The sequence below is a fragment of the Tyto alba genome, unplaced genomic scaffold (assembly GCF_018691265.1).
Source record: "Tyto alba isolate M040663 unplaced genomic scaffold, T.alba_DEE_v4.0 Super-Scaffold_40, whole genome shotgun sequence".
In the NCBI taxonomy this organism is placed as follows: domain Eukaryota; kingdom Metazoa; phylum Chordata; class Aves; order Strigiformes; family Tytonidae; genus Tyto; species Tyto alba.
Window position 1 is genome coordinate 49,093,053 of NW_024881316.1, and position 20,646 is coordinate 49,113,698.

The window sequence follows — 20,646 nt, forward strand, 5'->3', positions numbered from 1 at the left end:
CAGATGGCTTAAAGTTGATCCAGGGGAGCCTCACTGAAGGAATTCCCACCAAGAGGCAAGAGGACGAATCCAACGCTATCTGTAGCATGCTCTGAAGGTGGATCAGTTTGTTCCTAAGGCCACACCGGAGGTGGGTCAGGATTGATGCGGGGCCTGAACAACCTGCACCCATCTCGTGCCTTTTCCTCACCCCTTTTGCCTCCTTTCAGTCCCTTCACATCGCTGGAAGCGACTTCTCCTTTTGCTGTATTTGCACAAATAACGAGTTTGTCCTCGTTTGGCATCAGGGCGTGCTTCCACCTCCCAGCCAGATCGGACCGAAAAACGAGCATCGCTTTGCTGCCAGCTCCCGCCGAGAGCTGGATGCGCACCTCGGCAGGCCGGCCGCTGGGCTGGCGAGCGAGCGATCCCCATGGGAAACCGGGACGCCCAAACTGGGGCTCCCAGCTCCCCGGTGAGCCCCTCCACTCCCACCCCTGGGCTGCCGCAGGCTCTGACCTCCAGCCAAGGCTCGTGCAGAGCTCACTTCTCAGCAGCCCCAGGGAAGGGCAAACTCTCCTCAGCATTTCCTATTAATTTAATTAAGTATTTCCTATTCATTTCCAATCATAAACATTGCCTTATTAACTAGTAAGAAGAAAGCTGTCCCGTAACCATCAGGAACACAACCCAGCAAAACTCCCAGATACCAACACTATTTTGGGGGAGGGAAAAAACCAGCTTTTAAAGTTATTTTAAGGAATGGCCCAGGCAAGTAGCTGGAGATTTTGCAGCAGAACTGGGCAGGTTCAGACCCATTTTGAAGGAAAAAGCAACCCCAGGCCATGTTCCATGGCAAACCCTCTGTTTTTTTCCAGGGGAATATGGAAAGAGCAGGGAGGTGGCACACAGCCCAGAGAGCGGCTGGGCAAGATGCCACCATTTCCTCCTGTCCCAGTCATAACTGGACATCCCAGTACCTCTTCTCCAGGAAAAGCCAGCAGACGTTTGGGAAAGAAATCCAAGAAAAGGCACATCCAGAAAGAGCCATCCCTGGGTAGGGAGCAGTCCGCAGCTGCGTCCACCCCGTGCGACAGCCACCAGTGGCCACCTCTCCTCTCCCATCCAAAAGGCCACCGGGATCCCATTCTGGTCCTGCTATGAGGTAGCACATGTCATAGAACCTTCTGTCTGATGACCAGAGAACAACCATGGATGAAATAAAGACAAAATACTGGCACAGGGCTGGAAGCCCTTTTCTCCTTCCCAAGGGAGACCGGAGAAATAGAAAAGATTAAGGAAGCAACCATGAACCTTCAATTCCAACTCATCCAACAACCACAGAAACCTTTTCGGGATCCCCAGTGATGAAATCACAGCTGCTACAAAAATTGATGTTGGTGACACGGGAGCAGAGGTTCCCTCACCTTTAGATTTTGGATGGATACAATTGATTCAAGTTTCTGGGCAGGAGTAAAGTCAGAAAGAGCCGGTTCCCACAGATGTATTTCTCCTAAAAAAAACCAGAGCTGGATGTCACCGTGACACGAGGGGCATATGTGCCACCTCCTCTCCATCTCCAACCTAAATCCCCTCCTGTCTCCCCTTAAACTCAGCAAAAAAGAGCCAAATCAAAGCAACTGTCTACATTTGGCTTTATCTGCTATGAAATGTCAAACTTTTCAACGGGGATGATTACATTTCCATCTTCCCTCCCAGCAAAGCATGGAGACTGGTATAATGAAATCAAAAACACATCGGAGAAAAGAAAGCATCACCTACACCAGTGACAAATGCTGGGAAATCAGGACTGAAGCCAGTGGTCCCTCTCAGACAGCAGAGGGTCCTGCTGGGCAAAAATCCACCCAGGTTTCTCCGTTTCCTTGTGTCACCTCCAATTTTGCTTCCCATGCATGCATTTATATGGAAATGCAAGTGCACACCCAGTAAAAAAAAAAACAAACCTCTGCGTGCTGGAAATATTATGACTAATGGATGGGAACCAGCGCAGTGTGTAAAAATCTCCCCTCTCTCCTGATGTAACAGCATTTTGCATGCGCTTTAGATGCTGGCACCTACGTTTCATCTGCTTTCTTGTAAGACGATGAGATACATTTAACGAATTACACAGATTTGAAGTCTCAGCCATAGATTCTGTACTGACATCGCTGCAACAAAGAAGCCACAGGCTCCCCCCAGCTCATTGCTACGGGGTCAGTGGGCTCCAGTCCTGTCCCATTTATTTTGGAAGAGCACATCAGGGTACGACACATCATTTAACTTTGATCTTTTTGGTTGGTTGGTTGGGGTTTTTTTTTTGTTTGTTTTTTTGGGGTTGTTTTTTTTTTTTTCACCACTAGTACCCCACTTTCCCCAGCATCCCTGGTCTTTGCCATCCCCCTGGATGGCACAGCACCACATCTCCCTGCCACGTCCCGAGCTCCCGCATGCACACGGTGCCCCTCCTGCGTCAATGGGACCGTGCAGGCTCTTCCAACAAGGAGAAAGCTCTCGCTCGAGGTTTCTGTGCTGGCAATTGGGAACATTTACAGCCCCATATAAGTGACGTGTACCGGCGCCTCCAGCCCTGGAGCCCCCTTGCCCCTCAGTTCTGCACTGGCCAGGCACATTCCCGTGCTCACTGGGTCACATCTGGGCTCCAGCTCCTGAACCCGGCCAGGTCTGCAGCAGTGGGGATGGGGAGAAAAAAATGTCTCAGGGCTTTTTTTGTTGTTGTGTTGTTGTTGTTGTTGGTTTTGTTTTTTTTTTTTTTTCCTAACACCCCTTTCAGGCACAAAAATAACACTGGCTTCCCTGATTTACAGCATCCTTTACCTCCTGAGCTGAGCAGCACAAGCCACGCATCCCTCGGCAGAGCGCATGGCTCCCACTGACGCGCAGCCGCTGCCAGGTCCAGCCGTGCTCAGGCTTTCCACGTCTGCAGCATCTCTCAGCCTGGTCCTGAGCTGTTTCGTGGGGATGGGGCTGGTGAAGAAACCCTGCAAAACCCCTCCCCGCAGCAACCGAGAGGAGAAACACCTGAAGGAAGAGCACGCGGGAAGCAGAGGACAGAGCAGCCTTCACAGGGAGCAACGTTTGAAGAAAGGAGCAGAAGTTTGGGTTTTGTTTTGTTTTTTTTTTTCTCAGCCACTGAGACTCACTTGAAGGTGAAGGTTGGACATGGAAACATTTACGGCCGTAGGGAGCCCAGACTGCCCAGAGCAGAGTGAAAAACAAAGAAACCCAACCCCAGCATGATGAAATACAAGTTTATTTTCTTTAGCCCGGGTCCAACTTCCCTCCCTGGCACAGAAAAATTTCTTTAATGCTGCTCTGGCTGGGGGCTTTTGTGCAAAACTGAGGTTTTTAACCAACGAACCGACCCCAAACATGATCTAAGGGAGCTGGGGAGTCTCGAGCACCTCCAGCTCTGCCACACGAAGGGGGAACTGAGCAAGGCAGAGAGACCGGGGTAACATGACTTCTCCAAACCCTTCTGCTCCCCCCCCCACGCTCTCCTCATCCCACGACAAGGAGTTAACGCAGCCAAACGATGCGGAGGTCCCACTAAACCAGCAGCGCCGGCACACCGGCGCTCCCAAAATCTACAGGGAATCCAAAGCCATCCCTCTGCTTTCGGGGGTCACTCACCTCCTCTCCGGCCATCCCAGGCTCTCCCTCCTGGCTGGGATTTCTCCTTGAGGCTCAAAAGCCCTTTCAAAGCGGTCAATTTTCCTTGCGTCCCCCATGACCCCAACTGCCAAACTCAAAAGCAACTTTCACCCGAGGAAGAGGAGCCCCCGCCCCGTGATTTAAACAGCTGCTTTCGCATTAAACCTAATTTCTGTTGCACCATCCCCGAGGAGCTGGAGACGAGCCACTGCCACCCCGGAGCCACAGGGACAAGTTTCCCTTAAGTTTAGGGGGGTCTGGGTGAAAATCCAATCTCCCCCCGACCCAATCGGGGCTCACCCCGACGCTGCCCCCCTGCAAGCACCAAAAATCCTCGCCCGTCCCGCTCCGGGGCCACCCCCAGCCCGGGATGGGGAAGGGAAAAGGGGGGTGATGGCTCCCAACAAGGCGGGACCCATGCTGGGAGAGGATGGTGCTGCCCGGGCCCCCCCTCCTGTGCTGGGAGGAGGGATTAGAAAGTAAAAGAAATTAAAGAAATAAAGGCATTTTAAAGAAATAAAATAAATCAAATCGAGGTAAATAGTACGATAGTTGTAAACATTCAAGTAATGAAAAGGTACATGGGTAAAAATATAAAATAATTAAAATAATTACAATAAAATATAATTAAAAAGCTGAAATAAAATAAATAAAATTAAATAACATAAAACGCAATAAATAAATAAAAAAATTTACCATAAAAAAAAAAAAAAACATAAAATACAAATAAATAAATAAAATCCCCCCTCCCAAAGTAGCCGAGGTCGCCCCGAGGCCGGGGGGGGGGCAGCGCTTACCTGGCGGCGGGGGCTGCGCGGTGCTCCGCGGTGCTGCGCGCCCGCCCTGCGGCCGCAGCCCGGCGTGCGCGGAGCGGCGCGGAGCCCCCGGCCCGGCTCGCTGCATTGTGGGAAGCGGGACCCAAAAGTGGGGGCGCGGTGCCCTCTGGTGGCAGCTCCTCCGTGGGGTCCCCTCGCGTGGGAAGGGGACGGGGGCGGGGGGGGCTCTCGGGTCGTGGGGGCACAGGTAGATAGAGGGATCTATATACGTTAACCTATATGCGCCCCCCAACAATCTCCGCCTGGGTCTGACCCCCCTGATGGGCTCTAACACCCTGGGAGGAATTGGGGGGGGGGGGGGGGGAAGTTTCTCACAGGCAGCGGCCGAGGCTCGCCCCAAGCTGCTGCTTCTTTTCACAGCACCCCAAATCTCTGCCCGTTCCCACCCCGCACCCCAAATCTGCCCGTTCCCAGGAAGCACCCCAAAACCACACCCCAAACCACCTCAAAACCACCCCCCAAACCACCTCAAAACCACCCCCCAAAACCACCCCAAAACCACTCCCCAAAACCACCCCCCAAAACACCTCTGAGAAAATAAATGATGTGGGACGCAGTGGTTTGGAGAGGAGGAGGCAGATGTTGGGGCACAGCAGCTTTTGGGGTGCGGGTCGCGGCTGGTTCAGATAATTCCCCTTGTTGCAAGAGCTGATGCACCAGGCACACACGCTGGATAATGCACACCTATAGAAATGTATAGATCCGCTATACGTACCCCGTGGGGGTTGCAGGAGGGATGTGGAGCTGGGGGGTGACTCTTTCTGCCCCACTTTTCCCCGCAGGCATCTCTGCCAGGGCCGCTTGGACAGGTAATTAATGCAGCTCAGGTGTGTTAATTATGCAGCTCAGGTGGGTTAATTAATGCAGCTCTGTGGAAGGAGCCACTAAATATTAACGAGATGTGGTGGCTGGCAGGTGACAGCACCTCCCCAGGTCACCGCTGCCTCTGCAGAGCCCGGCAGTGGGATCCTACCCAAAGGCCGACCAAAAATCCAGGAAAACCCTGAAGAAAAACGATCCCGACGGGGCGACCGCCACAGCAGAGCGGGACCCTACACCCAGCCAGGGTGGGATCACCCCAAAAATGGGGTTAAACCCCCACATCCCGCTCTGCGAGGGGCTCAATGGGACACCCCGCATGCTTTGATCCGCATTCCCAGTTTGCAGTGGGCTCCTCTAATCCAATTCCTGATTTGTTTTGTTGTTTTGTTTTGTTTTTTTTTCTGACAGCAGAAGCAACTGCAGATCACGGACAAGACCTGAGCCAGAGCCACCAGTGATGATGGAGGAGAATCACCGGAGGAACCAGTGGAAAACCAGTGCCATGAGCAAGCAGGTGTGAGCACAGCTCAAGCTCTGGTTCGATTTCTCTTCTTTACCATGTCAAGAGCCGCCTCCCAAGTGGGACCGACCTTCCCCCGGCCACCCTGCAGCTGCTGCAGATGTGGAACAGCATTTTGCATCCCGCCAGTAGCTCGCTCCAACTCAAAAAGCCTCTTTTTTTTAAAAACAACACAAAACAAAACAAAAAAAACCACCAAACAAATTCCTCATCCCGGCAGCTCTGTTCACATCACACCACACGCTCCCGGTGCTTCCCAGGAACAGGGATGTGACTCTGGGGAGATTGGGGTCCCCTTCCCAAGCAGCACTTGGCCAAATTCCGGGGGGGGCAGAGTGTGTGTGTGGTGTGTGTGGGTGTGTGTGTGTTGCAGAAATTTCTCAAATCCAAGGTACTCTCATGTTTTGTTGCTATGACATGCCATGTCTGACAACTCTCGCGCCTGGAGCGGTGACGGCTGTTCCGCAGAACTGTTTAAATGAAGTAAAACATTGGGGCTGTCCCGTGGGGCTGACCGAGGTCTGGGGCGGGGGGGCCCTTTTGGGAAATTTTGCCCGTGACTGATTTTTCTGGCACCGTTTCCTCCAGCCCCAGATAATCCGCTGCCTTCAAAGGGGCCGGTTGCTGCCGGGACCTCCTGGTGCAGTGCAGGGAGGGGATTTGCGGAGATTACGAAGGCTCGAAACGTCCCTCCTGGCTACAGAGCACCCAGGTCTGGACAGACCCGCGACAGACAGACGGACAGGGCAGAGCGAAGCCACTGAGCCCACCAAGGAGCATCTCTTCTCCACCGCGAGGAGCCGGGGACCCCGGAGGGGGGTGAGTTTAATCTTTTCCATTCGAATTTAATCAGTTCATCAGCAAGGGGCACTGACAGCACGGCTGGCTAAGAGGCTTACGTCTATTATTCCTGGGGGATCAACCCTTTTGAGCCGAGCGGAGCGGGGCGGCCGCGTCTCCAGCCTCGCTGGGGGCGTGCATCATGCTGCAAAACCGTCTCCCCTCGCTGTTATTCGGCAGCGTGCAAACACTGCTCTATTTATTTGCACAGCCCGGGGTGTGGGGGGTGTCTCCTTCCTCCCACCTGCGTGTCCAACAAATCCCTCCACCCGGCTCAGGGGCACGGTGATCCCATATGGACCTTATAGGAGGAGGGGTGCCCTCCCACCAGCCATGATGGGACCATATGGGGCGCTCATGTATTTGCCCGTGTGCTCTTATGTGTGGGCACGCTTGGGGAGGGACTAAAATAGCAAAGCCTGACCCTAAAAATGCTCAGGGGCAGCGGGGTCCTGTCCTGAAAGCTGCTTCTCCCTGTTTGATGCCCTGAAACAGTCTCTGGGATGCGGGGGTACGGAGGGAGCTGGGTTTTCATGGTGGGTTGAAATCCCCTGTGGCAAGAAATTTTGGGGAGCTGAAACTGAGGACATTGATCCGCTCCCTCCTCCTGCACCCAGAGGCACCCTTGGGTGCCTGGGGTGTCAGGGGGACACCCGTCACCCGTCTGTCCTCGCTGCTGTAGCTCGCCTGGCAGTGGGATTTCAGGCTGCATCGCCGCTTCCCTAAACATCATTCTATACGTGCACAAAATAACTGCTCCCCCCCCTCCTCCTATAGGCCATGTAAATATAATGTGACAACTAAATAATCCCAACCATCCCCCATGAGGTTTCTCCAGGGTGTTGCGGGTCCTTGCTGGGGCTTGGGAGAGGGCTGGGGACACGGGACACCCCTCGCAGGGTTGGAGAAGGGATATTCCCATGTCCCTCCCCCACCAAATCTCCCTCCAGGGCAGGACGCGGAGCAGGGGAGGGGACTGCGTGGTCCGGGAGCCCCTCACCGGTGCGGGCCACCGGCAAAGGTAGAGAAAAGCAGAAACCAGCATAAAACTCCCTTTTGCAGCTCAGGAAAGCACAGAGTTTGGTGTGATTTCTGCATATTTCGTGTTTCTCCAGCTTCCGTCGTGGCCTGACAAACCACCGACAATTCTGGCATCTGCAGGATCCCAACGGCAATGGGATTGAGGGATTCCCGGGGGGCCGTGGCCGTCGCCCCTTCCCCGCTGCCCAGGCCCGTGTCGCCCACCCCCGGGTGTTTTGATCACCAGTGGCACTGGGGCACTGGACCCCGTCCTATGTCACCCTCCTATGTCCCAGCCACTTGGGCCACCGGAGCCACTTGTCACCGCAGCCGGGCGCCGGGGGCTGGCACAGCGCACGGGGTGGCACTATTGCATTAAAAATCCCAGCTGGCCTCTGGGGATGCTGCTTTTTTTTTTTTTTTTTGGGGGGGGGGGGGGGTGATTCCCGTCAGCCCTCCTGGCCCCGAAGGTTTCCCCGTGGGCTCCCCAAGCCCAACGGCGATGGCCGGGCTGGTGCTCAGCCTCACCAGGATGAGACCGCGCGTTTCCCCGGGGTTTTTCCTTTTCCAGGGTGAGGAGGGGGTTTCTGCCCTGGGGTTTGGGCGGGTCCCGCCCCGCGGGACTGTGTGGGACATCGGCGGGGCTCAGGACCTCGCGCAGGATTAACATCGCGGCTTCTCCCGTGACATTCCCACCCCCCTCCGGCCCCTTCCCGCTTTGCTCCTGCAGAGGCGTTCACACCGCTCAACCTTGCTTTTGCCAAGCCCCAGCTCCTTGTCTTCGCTCCAAGCAGGCGAGATCTCAAGCTCTCCCAGGCGCCCACCCTCCCTGCCGTGAGCAGCCCTCCCCCCCAGGAGAATTCCCCCGTCTCTGGGAGCGTCCCTCCCTCCCCACGAACATCCCTCCCTCCCTGTGAGCATCCATTTCTTCCCGCAAGCATCCCTCTCTCCTGAGCATCCCTTCATCCCCCCTGAGCATCCCTCTATCTCCATGAGCATCAGTTCCTCCCCACAAATATTCCTCCCTCCCCCATGAACATCCCTCCCTCCTCACAAACATCGCTCCGACCCTGGGAGCATCCCTCCCTCCCCGCACAGCCAAACACCCTCCCTGCACCCAGGTTGCTCCCAAAGCTCTCCCACGAGACTCCCAACTCCCCGCTGTCCCAGGGAGGAGGAAAGGCCTTTCAGGACGGTTTGTCCTTGGGGAAACCGACCACGGAGCGGGGGCAAATATTTCCACTCTCCTGGGCTTTAAGCAAAAACTCCACAGTTTCAGTCCTGCTGGTCCCGGCTTTTCCAGCAGCAGCTGCTCAGTGTTTTCCCCCGCCTGGTTTATCCCCACGTCCCTGACCCCGCGGCCCGCGGCACCTCCCAGCCCGGCTGAGTGTCCCCGGGGTGTGGGACGGGGGGGCCCCGCACCCCATCACCCCCCCATCCCCCCACCCCCCCCGGGGCTGCAGATTTGCTGCTGCCCTTCCCGCCGCTGCGAAAAGACCGAAAAGACCGATCAAAATCCCTCCCTGGTAGCCAGAGGGAGGAATGACCCCGGGGACGGGTCGGGAGAGTCCCTCCCAGTGAGTGACTTGGGGGGTCGGGGATTTTGGGGGGGGCTGGGGGTGACCCAGCACCTGCTACCGGCAGCCGAGCTCAGCACCTCCTTGGGCTGGGAATTTCTCGTGGCGGCGGCAAAGCCATCACTCCAGTTAGTGTTGGACTAACGAGGTTTGGGCAGGATTCGGGGATTTTTAAAGTTAAAGGCACCCAAAGACCAGCGTTAACCCTTCGCCCCCTGGGCTGCCCCCAGCAGCGCTGCGGGATCACGCTTCGACGGGCTGCTGCCAAGTTCAGGTCCCCCAAGGGAGCTCCGGGAGCTTTTCTGGACACTCAAGTGCTTCAGATCTGCATTTAGGGAGCAACTTTTCAAGTGGCAAAAAGCAAATTTGAAATATAAAGGTGGCTGCTTGTTTTTGATGCGGTCCAAATACTTGGCCAGTCCCAGATTTTATTGCTTTTCCACAAGCCGGCGCATCGCCAGCCCCACTCCCTCCGTGCGTCGGTGCCACCGTCCCCAGGCACTTGGCAGCACCTCGTCCTCGGGGTTCGGGGACCCATGAAGGCCCCAAAGCCACCACGCAAGGGAGAACCGGCACGAGGAGCCAGCTCCCCCCCACACCCCAAAATTAAAAATCAGGAGCGAGGTGAGCTTTTGTCTAATCCCACTTTCTGCAGCCAAGCAGATGTTTCATGTCTTCTGGCAGGGGCTGAGCCTTATCTGACGGCAGCGTTTCCACGGAGGAGATCAGAGAGCTTTGAAGGCGTCGCGGGAGCTCGGCGGAGGTATGTCGGGGCTCATCGCTTCTGACAGATTCCAGGTGGGATTTGTAGCTGGGTGATGTTGCAATTCGGGGCCTTAAGGGATTTTTTTCAGCACGTTCTCCCAAAAGCAGGAACCCTCCGCACCAGCGCTGGGCCAACAAACATGAGAAGCAGCGGCTGTCCATGCCAAACGAGATGGATTTAAAAGAAAAGAAAGGATGTTTTGTAGATTCCCAAACAAAAGAGTAAGAAATAAGGTCAATACCTGAAGCTTTGAGAGCCAAAAATGTATTCAAATCCCTATTTTCGACAGGGCTGCAAAGCCGCAAGCAGACTGACAGACCCTGGCCAGCATCCCCCCCCTCTCCTCGTCCTCGTGTTGCTTGTGCGGATTGATGTGAAATTAAAAAAATACATCGGCTGCTTTTCTCACCTGCACCTGTAGCCCCCGCCCTGGCAGCTGAGGAGGGTGACACCATTGTCATTTTTCTGATTAAACCAACATAACCCCCAAAGGATGATACAGGAACCAAACCCCAAACTCTAAAAAAATCAGAAAGCCAAGAGTAAGGTGATGGGGGGGGGGGGGGGGGGAAGAGGAATCAACCTAATTCTGGGAGCCAGAAATGCAGAATTAAACCTCTGTGCCTCGCGCAGGGCAGATGTTGGGTATATAGGTCTGTGTGATGGGATTATTTTTCAGCCATATTGATTACATTTGATATATTTTGAAATCTAATTTTAATGGTGTTATATATTTACATATTATATTTCAAATACTTCAAACGTTACCGACTGTATTAAAACGTGATGGCTGATGTATTACAGCGGTTTGGGACGAGGCTGGCAACCACCTGGCACCGCAGATCCGTCCTCCTCCGGCTTTCCCACCCTTTCAGGTGCCGCGATGCCTCCAATTCGCCGGGCATCCGCGCAGCCCCCTCCCCTCCTCGGGAGATGGCGCTTTCCCCACGCCGAGCCCAGCTCCTCGGTGGCCCCGTGGGAGAGCGGGGCAGCAGGAGACGCCGGCGGGACGGCGGGAGCGGGACGTGGGTGTGGGGAACGGGCGGTGAACGCGCGCAGGCACCGAAACCCGGAGACTGAATATCAATCAAACGCGCTTGGAGTATTATCATAAAAACCAGTCGGACCGGTAGGAAAGCACGTTTGAAACGTGGAGCCCAGCACACGGCCGCGCCCGAGGGTCCGTGGCTTTGTCCCGGAGCGGCACTGGGCTGGCGATAACGCCTACAGAAAATGACTTTGATTTACAAGATCCTTCTATTTCCACTTATTTTGTTTCAGTCTTTTGTTTTCAAGGATCTCTTGGAGATTTTTCAGTTCTTTAGGATTTGCGCAATGGCCAGATGCTCTTCTGCCTTCAAACGGGGGAAGAAATGGCAATGAGGGCACGAGTCGGCGGGGCTGGGGGGCAAAGCTGGACCCGGCACAGCAGCCGGCGGGTTCGGGTGCATCGGGAACGTGACAGCGACTCCAATTCGCTGGGGAGGGACGGGACTCTGGGCTGCTGCTCCCCCAGCTCTGGCCGCGGCCCCTCTCCCAGCTGCTTCCTCTTATTTCACGCTCGTCCGGTCTTCCTCACCTTCAGGTCATTAAAACCATCTTTAAACTTTGCTTTTTCTGCGCATGCTGAGGGCTCCGCGCGCTCCGGGTGGCTCCGATCTCCTCCCCAACCCCTCCGCGACGTCTGATTCCTCCTCCCCGACGTGAGCTCCGATTCCTCATCCCTGAGCTCCGATTCCTCCTCCCCGCCGGTTTTAGCTGCAGCGAGAGGCCGAGGCGGATCATTTCTTCAGCCGCTCGACTCCCGAGCCGGCACGCTCACAAGCCACAACAGCAACAGCTTAAATCCCGGGGAGGCGGAGGAGAAGGGATATTGTCAGCCCCACCTTGGGTTTGCCCCCAGAAAGTTTCCCGTAGCCGACCGCTCCCGCCCCGAGCGGCTCTTCGCGTGCTGCTGTCGCAGCATCCCCGGGGAAGCCGACGTTTTGGGATGGAGCCGCTCTGCCCAGGGCTGCGTGCACGCACCGGCTGCTTCCACATCTCCAGGGGGCCCGGCAGGACGTGTGTCTTAACCAGCAGCTCCTGAAGTTTCATCCCTGAACTGAGTTATTGACCTTAACGAGACCCAAACCAGCACCGTGTGCTAAACCAGCGCCGTCTGTGATTATTAAAATGAGTTATTTTATCACCAGCCACGCGAGGCTGGGAGCGTACGGCTTCCCAAACTGAAATAACCCCGTATCCGCCTGTATGCCAGACAGCTACTTCAAAAAAAAAAAAAAACAAAAAAAAACCAACCCAAAAAAACTAAAATCATCCCGTTTTCTGGTTTGATTCAGCAATAAAAAACCCAGCACAAAGGCCCAGACACCCGTAGGATTGCTGCTCCCAAACCCGGCCGCCGTCCGTCAGCTCGCTTGTCTCTCTGCTCACGAAATGCCGGTGGTTTGAGTGGTCTGGAGCCTGGAAAGGGTGGAACAAACCAGGGCCCGAAGTCTGCGGAGAGCTCTGTGTTTGCTGGAAGGGTGCCCGGCGTCCACGAGCGCAGATGTTGGGGAAAGATTAAGTCTAGAAAGTCTTTCTTCACCTTCAGAGAGCCACTAGCCAGGGATAAAATTTAATATTTAAATTTTAGCTGCCTCTGAACTGGGTTTTTAAAGGAGAGGTGGGGTGTCGTTACGCGCATCGGAAAAAGCCTGTTGACAAAGGGACGAGGATTTTTCCATCGTTTTATTAAAAACTTTTAAAGGTCTAAAATGAAAATGTACACCTACTACAATATCATCAGTTTGTACACTCACAGTTAAAGTGCTAAAATTAAACGTTACAAAACCGACACTGGACTACTGTAAACAAGTCTACCAAGAGCTGAGTGCAAGTCAAGTCAGCTACGGCCGGGTACTACCCCATGCTAACGGCCACGTGCACCCGCTACGTACAGGGCTCACGAACACGAAAAGCTGCTTCCTCCCTCGTTCAGAACCGGATGAAATTACAACACGAACACGAGCGTGGTGAGAGAAAGCGCTGGAAGAGGCGGCAGCGCCGTTACGTGCCCCGCGTTCCCCAGAGCACCGAAAAACAGCAGGAAAACCTCCTCGCTTCCTGTGACCAAAACTCCCCACCCGGCTACAAACGCCGCGCGTTTGGGATTGGGGTGAAATTTCACATTCGGCTCCCCGGGAAGGGCGGGCGTCGCCCGAAGGGTTGGCTCTGACTCCACAGGCTCTTCCCGCAGCCTCCCGGGCTCTTGCCGAGGGTTTTCCCTCCGCTCCTTGCTGGAGGCCGGGTTTGGATTCGGCCGCGGCTGGATTTCGGCTGGAGCCGCCCAGCGCAGCCCCGTGCTCAGCCCCGACCCCGGGTACAGCTCATCGCTCAAACTTCCGTTGCAAAATTTCGGTCTAAGCACTAAGAGGAGGGAGAGCGCTTGAGAGCGGACAAAGAAATTTACAACTAAATGCGGCTCTTTGCCGCTGCTGGGTTTTTTTGCGCTTCGAGGCGAGCGCTACCGATCCCATGGGAGGGCGGCTGCGCGTGGTCCTGACACAGCCTTTTCCAAGCAACGCGGCCGCATCTCTGATTGAAATCTCTGATTTCAACGAACGGCGAGAGCTCCGAAGGGATTAAAGAGAGGAGGAACGTCACCAGGCTCGGGGGAATCTGTTGTCAGCGGCGATGGGGCCAAGCCCCCAGCCACCCCCTGCTCTGCCGGGCCGGGCCGGTGAAGCTCTCGCCTCTGAGACAGAACAACACGCCAAGGTGTTCGTGATGGGATAAAACAGGAGGTTCAGCTCCCTGGGAATACTGGGAACAAGAAGCCGCGGGTTTTATGGGGAGCTTTGATACCGCGATCTCGCAAAGCGGTGTTTCGGGGCTTCACCTCGTCGTCTGTGTAGGATGGAGAGACATTAACCTGCCGTTGGGACGAGCTGGGGAAACCGGGCTCTGTCCAACTTCTCTGCCTGCTTGGAGGGAGAGAGGGTCAGGCTTTTCAGCAGCGTGCGGCTGCTGGGGAGGGACGAGGCGCTGCGGAAAACCCCGAGGAACGTGTGCTCATCTACACGTGCGTTAGGTCAGCCCAAGCCCAAAGCAACCGGAGGGGTTTCAGCCACGGTAAAACTGCCGCCGGGGTTTGAGCCCCGGGGGAATTGAAAACATTGGCAGCGGTCCCAGCAAGCAGGCGGCCAGGCCGGAGCCCCCGCTGGTTAACGGGGGGGGTGCCAGAGGGGAAAGACCCCCCAAAAACCGGGCGCCGGAGACGGCGGCTGGGCTGCGACCGACCTCGGACGCGCTCCAGAGCCCCCAGGCACGATGAGTTGGGAGCTGAAGCCCTGCGAGCGTCCCAGCTGGGGAATCTTACCCGTGAAACCTGCAAGAGTCACTGGTAAAGGGCTGTGAAATCCCGGGAAGGAACGCTCTGCAGGACCAGAGCGGCATGCGAACTCAGGTGCTGGAGATAAAAGGGAGGGGTTGGGATTACGGGGGGAGGGGGGGTATAAAACCCAGCCAGAACTCGCGTTTGACATTTTAATCACCTCTTTGGGGTGACAGGAGCCTGTCCCTCGCCTACAGGATACATGAGCAAGGAACAGCTTCGATATTCCCATCTGGAAACAATAGGGGGACTAAACCTCACCTATTAACAACATTTCAAGCAGGATATATTTCAAACCTCCATCATCATTCCCCTCCCTGACTCTAAACAAGTCAAAGCATTGCTATAATTAATAGGAAAAAAAAAAAAAAAAAAGTACTGGAAATAGAGCCAAGAAGATCAAGATAAACACTTGAGCTCATTTAGTTCAGTTAGGAAAACTCAGCTACCTGGCTCCTTTTGCAGATCCAGATTCCTAAAACTATCGTCCCTTTGAAGCAGTGAGTCAGTAGAAGGTGAATTTGAAAATAAAACAGGGCTCCACCTTTGTGATGTCCAGGGAATTGTAGTTTCGCCAGATTAAGTCGCTCAGAAGGCTTTTCGTACCCAGCTGCTTTGGAAGAGGTGATCCAGCATATCTGGACAGCTCTCCCCGGGGCCGTCCCCCGCGGCCGCTCGCTCGGCAAACGCCGGAGCAGAGAGTCTGCTCTGCCCCCGGGCGGTCGGGGCCGCAACCTCCCTCCCTGGATTTACAATAAAGAGAGCGCGGAGTTGTTGCTAAGCTTTGTTATTCCACGCTGGGTTTGGTTTGTGCTTCTCCTTTGGAGCAAAAGCCTGGTGGAAGCAAGAAAGAGAATTTACAGTAAATATATTTCTAAGACACGGTGACTCCCAGGGCAACTTTTGATTTCAAGGAGCGCACGGTTACGTGCTTTGCTGTTGTGTCAGCAGCTTCAATTAAAATGAGTAATTGTAGCGCGGCTCCGTTTCTGCTGCTCGGAAAAGCCTCTGAAGTACGCACCCCGGGTTGTTGCCCTACTCCTGCCCTTGAGGTTGTGCCATCTAAGCGTGTGCAAAGGCTTTTCAACACGCCTCGAACAGGTCAAAAAGGGAATTATGTAAGGACGATGAAAAAAATAAGTATTCATTTCCCAGCAATGATCTGTAGTAATTACTGAGGTAGGTTTAAATGCGATCAGTGTTTCCTCACGCTGCATGAATCTTACAGTAGATGCTGCAGAAGATCGACTGCACCACCCAAGACGTGCCTTGGCTTTTGGCTGCAGAGTCCACAAAGACTCGCTGTACCCCAACAGATTATTTACACACAAAACAAAAGCCCAAACTGAGACTCCTCTGCCGTGAATCTGTAGTAGGGAACGACAAGAAAATAACCGCCGGAAGAAGTGGATCACAAAGGCAAGCTCCCCGGTTGGGAAGGAGCCTGGATTTCTCCCGCTCATTTCTAAATTCTTGCTCAGGGCAAGGAGAATCCTCGCCAAAAGCAGCCGCGATATCGCAAGGAAGGCGGGCCATCCCTGATTAAACCCCTCCCGTCCGTTTTGGCCTGAGCCTTCCTCACCCTGGTTAGGGGGTTTGTAAACAGATTCTGTTCTGTTTGTGAGGAAAAGGATGTACGTTCCAGTTTGGGCAACAAGTTCAGGTTTTCTACTATTATTATTTTTTAAATAGATCAGGAACAGGCAATCTCAAGCTTCTGTACATTAATCTAAAAAATAAGTGGCTGAATATTATCTAGATAACCGGCTTTAAAATTGATCTCTTCCTACATAAATTGTAAACAAGTAGAAAATTTAAATAGTCTTTTGTAAAAAAGCCAGGACAATACAAGTTATACAAAAATCACTCTTCCCTGCCTCTCTCTTCCCCCCGCCCTCCCTCCCCACCCCAACAACGGAGCCTGCCCAGCTCTGCTAAGAGCTGGTGACCACCGGCAGAGTTTCCTTTCCTTTTTCCTTTCCTTCTCCACAACGCTCACTCCCGTGTTGCGTTTCCAGTGTGACCATTACAAACGCCCGCCGAGTCGCGCCGATGTCCTTTATACAGCTTTTGACACGCGTCCCCTTCCCCCGGCGCTTGATGAAAACCAAGTACCTGTTATCTAACCAGCAAGGTGCGCGGAGGAATTCCTTCAATATTCAAGAGTTCCGTTACGCCTTATAAGAACAAAGCTCAGCGTGACCCCACCAGCGAGTTTTCAAGGGCAACACCTACCGACACGCCGAGCCGTCGGAGGGAGGGGGGGGGGGGCAGATTTTTTTTCCACAAAGAAATTCAGCGATGGTGCGTGATGAGTTACAGTTATCGAATAAATAATTACCTACAGGTAGGTCCAAAGGAGGCAACCAGCTTTTTACTCAAGAATTCGAGACTGCTGAGCACTCTAGCTCTGATGCCAGTACAAGAAACGCTGGCTTCAACACGAAGAAGCCAACCGCGGCTTCCCGATGCCCAAACTCAGCGCCCGAGGAGAGGCGTGACAATACCGCGCCTCATCCCATCACCGAGGGCGGGACCGTGGGCAACCACCTCGACTACTCCTTCCCGAGCCGGGCGGCTCAAGCGCTGGTGCCGTCCTCTTCGATAACGCGGTTCATGCTGGTCCCGTGCGTGATGTGCGTCAGCGGGTTGCTGCTGAGATCCCTGACGCTGCTGTGGCGCGACTGGTCGTTAAGCCGATGAGAACTGCTGTGCCTGGAGTGATCAGTCAGTCGTGACATGCTGCCGTGAGGTAGTCTTTCTTCTACGCCTCTGTAGCTGCAGGGAGTGTACCTGGTTTATAAAAATAGAGGACAAGTATTACTGCTGTTAGGTCTGCAGGCACGGAAGAATGTAAATAAATCCCGGGGCATGTGCACACACGGGCACACGAACCCTCGGCTTTTGTGAAAAAAAGTCCTTCTCTGTTTAGCTCACTCATTCAGCTCACACAGCCCCAGGCAAATTGTTTCAACTCCTTACGCGGCTTGGTTCTTACTACACTGCTATGTATAGTATTGATAATTAGGTGAGTAAAATACTTGATGATAAATTACGCTCTAAACCTTAACTACACCTCAAGGTAGAGTGGGCAACTTTTATTATTGTTTACTTCAGCAGGGCTAGGACTATTTACAGAAACAAAATAAATTTACACACAACAAGAGCAGCCGCAAAAATACCAAGCCGACGTCAGGCCAGATCTGCTTTCCCGAGCGCTTTAGATGATGTAACACAGATCTCTGCCTTTGCAGGAAACCCAGGGCTGAACACATTCCCGCCGTGAAATTCATGAAGCCTAGACTCTGACAATATCATGGTAGTTTTTCTCTTCCCAATCCAGACACTAACAGGGAGAGGAGGTGCAATCAGAGAAAGCAAATGCGAGCAGAACTTCCAGTTTTAGCGACGCGATGGCCGCAGGGCCGGCTAGGGGAGGCTCGTCCCAGTTGCCAGAGGATTTTAAAGAGAAGCGGCGTACCGGCCGTCGCGCGATCGGTGCAGGCTGCCGTGGTAGCTGCTGACTTTGCTGTGGACGCTGCCTGCCTTGCTCCTTTGGTCGTCCATCATGGCCAGCTGGGTAGAGGAGGCGTGAGTCGAGGTGCCCTGGGTTGAAGTGCCTCTTGACTTGCGGATGATGGGGGTGTTGGGATCCCTCAGAAGAGACTGAGCAAAGTCTGGCTCTTGCAGCACCTGGCGACTCTCGTTCACAACTCTGAACAAGACGTGCAATTCCAACGGTTAGCACTAGTGACTGCAGTGTAAAAGCCATCGCAGTAACAGCACTGTAACTATTTCACAAACAGAACAGACAAATGCTACAGCTTGGCAAACGAGACCATCTATTTACGTTATAAAGTCCCTATTTGCCTAATTTTGAAGCACTTCTATATCTGGATATTTCAGCAAAGTTCATGTTCTTGAATCCTTCCTACTCCCTGTTCCTGATGCTCCAGCCTAGACAGGTGGAATAATGGCAGTGTATTTGCTTATGGCCTCAGTTTGCAAATATTGGTACAAGAGAAATCCTTGGGATAGCGCTGTGACTCAGCCAGCTCGGATCAGCCAGGGAACTGCCGCTCAGGGAACACGGGAAACTGCTTCCTCACTCAAAGGAGCATTTAAAATCTGGATTCAAACTGGCAGCAGAAGAACACTGGATGAAATCCAACATATATAATAACAATGCATAAGCAACTGGCCAGCTTCACAGTCTCTGTCTGCTGCAGTCCCTTGCTGGGAAGGGCTGGCAGAGGGGCACACACTTGGCTGCTCTCACAGCATGATGAAAGGAGTTGCTATCACATCCTCTACATTCCCTTATTTTTTTAAAAAAATCTTTTTTTTTTTTTTTTTGTGGGGAAGCCTTTCCTTCCCTGCCCATTCTCTCTATTATTCTTTCATGTTCCATTTCCTCCACCCAGCTAGCTCCTCCTCTTAGTTTTCTTGCTCGCAGAGGATCACAGGCTACCTCAGGAGGGAGGTTTGTATCAGCTCTGGCTCTTACTGCTCAACGAACGGGGCTGGCAAAGGAATCTGGCTCCAGCCAGCCGTTGCTGTGCGTGGGAGCTCCTCTGCTGCACCAGGAGAGAGGGTGGCACTACCTCCCCGGGACAGCCCGCCCTGTAGAACAGCTTCCTCTGCCTTCACTAACTCTGTTCCCGGCCTCTACCCACCAAACTAGTAGGGCACCTCTATGTAAATCCCATCTAAATGTGTGCACATGCATTAAAATCCTATCAGGTTGTTGCTAACACCGTGCATATCTTAGTAGGTTGTCTTTCAAATAGAGAAAAATTTACTCCAATTTTCCAGAAGGTAATTCCACTTTCACCTCAGCAGAAGGCCAGTTCTGCTGAGGACGGACAACCCAACGTCATGGAGTGGTCACTGAAAGGTTTGCTGTATTTGTGGATCAATTTTGAAACATCTACTTAAAAGACAATATCTACAATTATGAAAATAGTTATTCATAGCTATTACAAACCCATATAGATTGTCTCTAAATTTATGCCATACCTTAGTCTAAATTAATTTCAATCTTACAGAAGCGATAAGACATTGTCACTTTATCAAGCTGTGCTTTGGCACTAATGCATAAGGGAATATTAAAAGCAGAGACAATTGCTTTTAACTGCAATCATGGTGAAAAGAATTTACGTTTAATTTCAGTTTAAAGGCCTGATTCAATTGACTCAATGAGCGTGTTCATAAACAAAACCTTTTAATTCCACTTCTCAGTAGATGGCTGAGAAGTTGTAGTATTCAACTGAAACCTAATTCTTGTTAAAAAAAAATTTTGAAAACAGATGGAGCAATGTAGATGTGATTCTGGGACCAGAGAATAATTATGGAAAAGCAAGCGACGATTCTTCAGGGGTTTTTTTGAGCTGTTGTTGGTCTTGTCCTTCCTTGCTCCAGTTTGGATAGCAAGAGATTGCTAAGAAAACTGCCCCTACCTATTCCTGACTTTGCCCCCATGAAAAACTAACCACTTCCAGGACTACGAGGGAAGAGGAGATTATTTACCAGTACTCAACCGGTTTCTCTATTAGATATCAATACGCACTCTTTTTTCCTGCGTCCGTGGAAAAAACTAGCCCACTCAAAACAGGTCTTTTTGCTTCCAACCCAGAAGACAGAGGGGATCCCAACGACCAAAGCCATGAGATATTTCATGAGAAAGAGAATCAAATCTGGACGACTCATCTGAGTGACCTAGAGAGAAAAAAAGAGAAAAGAAGATTACAACCCATCATAGCTCACTCCTCCATTTATTAACTCATTTAAAACAACTGTCTCTGCCTTGAGCCAAAGTAAACATCAACAAGGTTCCTTTGTTTTGTGGCTCTAGGGAGCGTGACTGAGTGTGTTGTACAACTCACTGCTGAGTAAAACAAAAGATTCAATCGCTGTGGGGTCTTGGCCTTTATTTGTATTTCTGGTCTTTTGTCTGTGCCTTGAATAATTGTGAAATATTTTCTAGTCTACAAAACATAGAGTCATCTCTTTGATGGAATTAACCTATATAAAACCAGGTGCTACATTTGATGGGATGTTCAACGCTGACCCCTTTTTCCTTAAGCCTTCAGTTGAGGCTTATACCCATAGTTTCCCTCTCCGAGGAATTCAAGGCATCAGCAAGGTACGACTGCCTGATTCTTACCCACCTGGCAAGCCCCCTACCTCTCCCCATTTCTTCAGGGGGGTGAAGTGAATTTGGAAAAGCTCACGAGGTT

General features: G+C 52.8%; 2 protein-coding genes and 1 long non-coding RNA gene across 4 annotated transcripts in view; 1 reads left to right on the plus strand and 2 right to left on the minus strand.

Moving 5' to 3' along the window:
• EXTL3 (exostosin like glycosyltransferase 3) overlaps nt 1-4,521 on the minus strand; it is a 156,184-nt gene extending 151,663 nt beyond the window's left edge. Inside the window, exon 1 of one of the 2 annotated variants that reach the window (XM_042803612.1) lies at nt 4,449-4,521. The gene's annotated coding sequence lies outside the window, so the exon portion shown is untranslated. Of the gene's footprint in view, nt 1-3,630; nt 4,024-4,448 lie in introns of those variants that run through there. The other variant, XM_032997582.2, reaches the window with a different exon arrangement.
• A 1,555-nt stretch (nt 4,522-6,076) lies between these two features.
• LOC116962776 lies at nt 6,077-14,801 on the plus strand. The gene is made up of 2 exons (XR_004407792.2): nt 6,077-6,648; nt 9,951-14,801. It is a non-coding gene; the product is annotated as an uncharacterized LOC116962776 (long non-coding RNA).
• Nucleotides 14,802-16,755: 1,954 nt separating this feature from the next.
• FZD3 (frizzled class receptor 3) overlaps nt 16,756-20,646 on the minus strand; it is a 59,938-nt gene continuing 56,047 nt past the window's right edge. The window contains exons 5-7 of the mRNA XM_032997579.2: nt 19,977-20,125; nt 17,889-18,122; nt 16,756-17,200 (exon numbers count right to left, since the gene is read on the minus strand). Coding sequence (XP_032853470.1) covers nt 16,987-17,200; nt 17,889-18,122; nt 19,977-20,125 — 597 coding nt within the window. The 3' untranslated portion in view covers nt 16,756-16,986. The remainder of the gene's footprint in view (nt 17,201-17,888; nt 18,123-19,976; nt 20,126-20,646) is intronic.